Below are 2,745 nucleotides of genomic sequence, written 5' to 3' on the forward strand. Positions count from 1 at the left end.
CTGACATTATTCTCACTGCCCTGCATTTGCAGAGTTTATCCTTTTATAATCAGGCTGGAATATTTACAACCTCCCTTCATCTGGCACCACTCCCATACCCAAGGAGGATGAAAGATTATGGTCAGCCCTTCCGCTATTTCCACCATTCCTGCCCTCAGCCACACTGAATCATCCCACCCAGACCCGATAAATGTTCCATATTATTGTGATAGAAAAAGTCTTTGACTAAAGGGGTTAACTGAACCTGTTTGTTCAGTGACTGTAATTAATGTCAGTCTCCATGGATCCTAATTGTGTCACTGGAGAGTTTCCCTCTTCTCTTAATAAGGGGCTCCTTTCAATGCGTTATCCCATAGTGTCAGCGGCTGCATCAACTCCGACACTAACAGGGATCAGCAGCTAGAGGGAGACAGAGAGGAGCGATCAGCATCTAAGAACAATCCATTGGAATATTCCAACAGTGGATTAGAATCTGAGAACAATCGATTGGAATGTTACAATGATGGATCTGAAACTGGGAACAATCGATTGGAATGTTACAGCGAATGACAGGGGTCTATCGCAGGCACTTTTATATCTTTCTGCTTACAGTGATTGGCTGTCATTAGCATTGCGGATCTATTTTATACTTCACATTATTCAAGCAGGTTACTATCCCAGCCTGGCTATTGTTGGTGTCCCTGGTAAGTCCCCGTGTCCAGTTATTCATTGGATAAACTGCATTTAACTTCATTTCTGTTTGTACCATTTCCATTTTTGAAGATGGAAGCTGTTGTCTTCAGTTCCAGTCACAAACTCTGTTCCCTGTCCAGTGACTTCACTGCCCTCCCTGGCCAATTGTCTGATGTGGAACGAGACTGTGCGCACCATGTGCGAAATCCTGAGCGGATTTCTGACCCCATATTTTCTCCATCTCCAATCCAGTTCAATGCCACCTCCACTATATCACCCATCCCCACCTCTGCCTCAGCCCAGCTACTGAATAAACCCTCACCTGTGTCTTTGTTAAATCCAGACACAACTATTCCAGCACCATCCTGGTCACACAATTCCTGTTGCAAAGCTTCATGAACTTCAGCTAATGCAACACTGTGTGTCCCATACCCTAACTCACACTGAGTCCCATTCAGCCATTATTCCTGAGCTCACTGACCTACATCAGTCTCTGGTCAGGCAGAAACTCCATTTTAGTATTCTCATTCTTGTGATTGCATCCCTCCATGACCTCACTCCTGAAATTAATCCTATTTCTCTGTCAATATCCAGAACCACAAAATGGTGGGAGGCGCGCTGTCATTCACCTCCCGCTGCCTCCAAAGCCTCAATACCTCCTCACTCAACTAGAAAGATTTCCCCCAGCCTGATGTGTAATTTCATTGTTTATTACCCTTCCTTGCAGTGAACTTAGTGACGATTGTGATCCTCTTCCGCCGAAAGTGTGGTCTCTCCAAATGTGTCACTTGTTACCTGGTGGCCATGTCATTGGCGGATCTACTGGTCATTATCCTCGACCTGATATTGAGACACATTCCAATTGTTTTTGAGGAACATTTTCTTTTCCTGTGGGTAATCCGTGTGTGTAATATCCACGCTGTCCTGCTTTATGCAGCCACTGACTGTTCTGTCTGGTTCACCGTCACTTTCACTTTTGATCGATTTGTGGCCATTTGTTGCCAGAAGCTGAAAAGTAAATATTGCAGCGAAAAAACGGCGTCTGTGATTCTGGGAACAGTGACTGTGCTGAGCTGTTTAAAGAACATTTTCTGGTATTTTATGTTATTAGGTGGGTATGTGCTCTTGAACGACCCCTGGTTTTGTGAGGTAACAGGCAGCGTTCTGTTGTCTCCAGTCTGGGCGACACTCGAGTTCGTCCATAACATTATAACTCCGTGTATCCCATTTTTCCTGATTCTGCTGCTCAATGTTTTGACCGTCAGGCACATTTTAGTGAGCAGCAGAGCCCGCAAGAGATTCCAGGCTCACAGTGATGGGGAGAGTCCCAAAGACCCAGAGATGGAGAGTCGAAGGAGATCCATCATTTTACTGTTCGTTATCTCAGCCAATTTCATCCTGTTATGGTCAGTGTTAATGTTTTATTCGATATGGAAACGGATGTTTAATTTGGGATATAAGTCTGTATTTCTAGATGGCTTTGTGATGGAATTGGCCTTCATGTTGCAGCTCCTGAGTTGCTGCACCAACACTGGAATTTATGCTGTGACCCAGACTAAGTTCAGGCAACAGTTCAAGAATATGTTGAAATTCCCCTTTACTCCAATTCTTCAGTTCATTAAATGATATGAAGAACTGAATCACTGAGGGTATCCAGAATTTTTATTTCACTTTACCAGGAAGGAGGTGGTTGGAAAGGGGGGCATCCCTTGACATCCTCTCCTATTGCCGTGACAACTGCCCATCAATCGACTCCCACACACGGATTGATAGCAAAATCCACCCATGGCATCTCTTCCCTTCCATTGGCCAGTCTGTCCACACACCTGGAGTATTTATTAAGCGAAGTCAGGAGCCATAGTGCTATTGACATATCCCAGGAAATGACTGATAAAGATTCTAATTGAGAAAAGAGGCTCACCTGGAGTGTCAGGTAGTCTGAGAGTTGTTGAATTTCCGATCACAGAATGACAGAATTGCTATGGTACAGAAGGAGGCCATTCGGCCCATCGTGTCTACACCGGGGGCGTGATTCTCTCAGCCCGGTGCCAGGCCAGAGAATCGCCCCGATAG

At 45.0% G+C, this 2,745-nt stretch overlaps 1 protein-coding gene across 1 annotated transcript; it reads left to right on the forward strand.

The window, feature by feature from the left end:
* The first annotated feature begins 480 nt into the window (after window positions 1-480).
* Window positions 481-2,298, forward strand: LOC140417908 (probable G-protein coupled receptor 139). The gene is made up of 2 exons (XM_072501340.1): window positions 481-683; window positions 1,400-2,298. The coding sequence occupies exons 1-2, from the start codon at window positions 500-502 to the stop codon at window positions 2,296-2,298; spliced, it is 1,083 nt and encodes a 360-aa protein (XP_072357441.1). The 5' UTR covers window positions 481-499.
* The last annotated feature ends 447 nt before the right edge of the window (window positions 2,299-2,745 follow it).

Source organism: Scyliorhinus torazame, chromosome 5 (genome assembly GCF_047496885.1).
Source record: "Scyliorhinus torazame isolate Kashiwa2021f chromosome 5, sScyTor2.1, whole genome shotgun sequence".
Taxonomy (NCBI): Eukaryota; Metazoa; Chordata; class Chondrichthyes; order Carcharhiniformes; family Scyliorhinidae; genus Scyliorhinus; species Scyliorhinus torazame.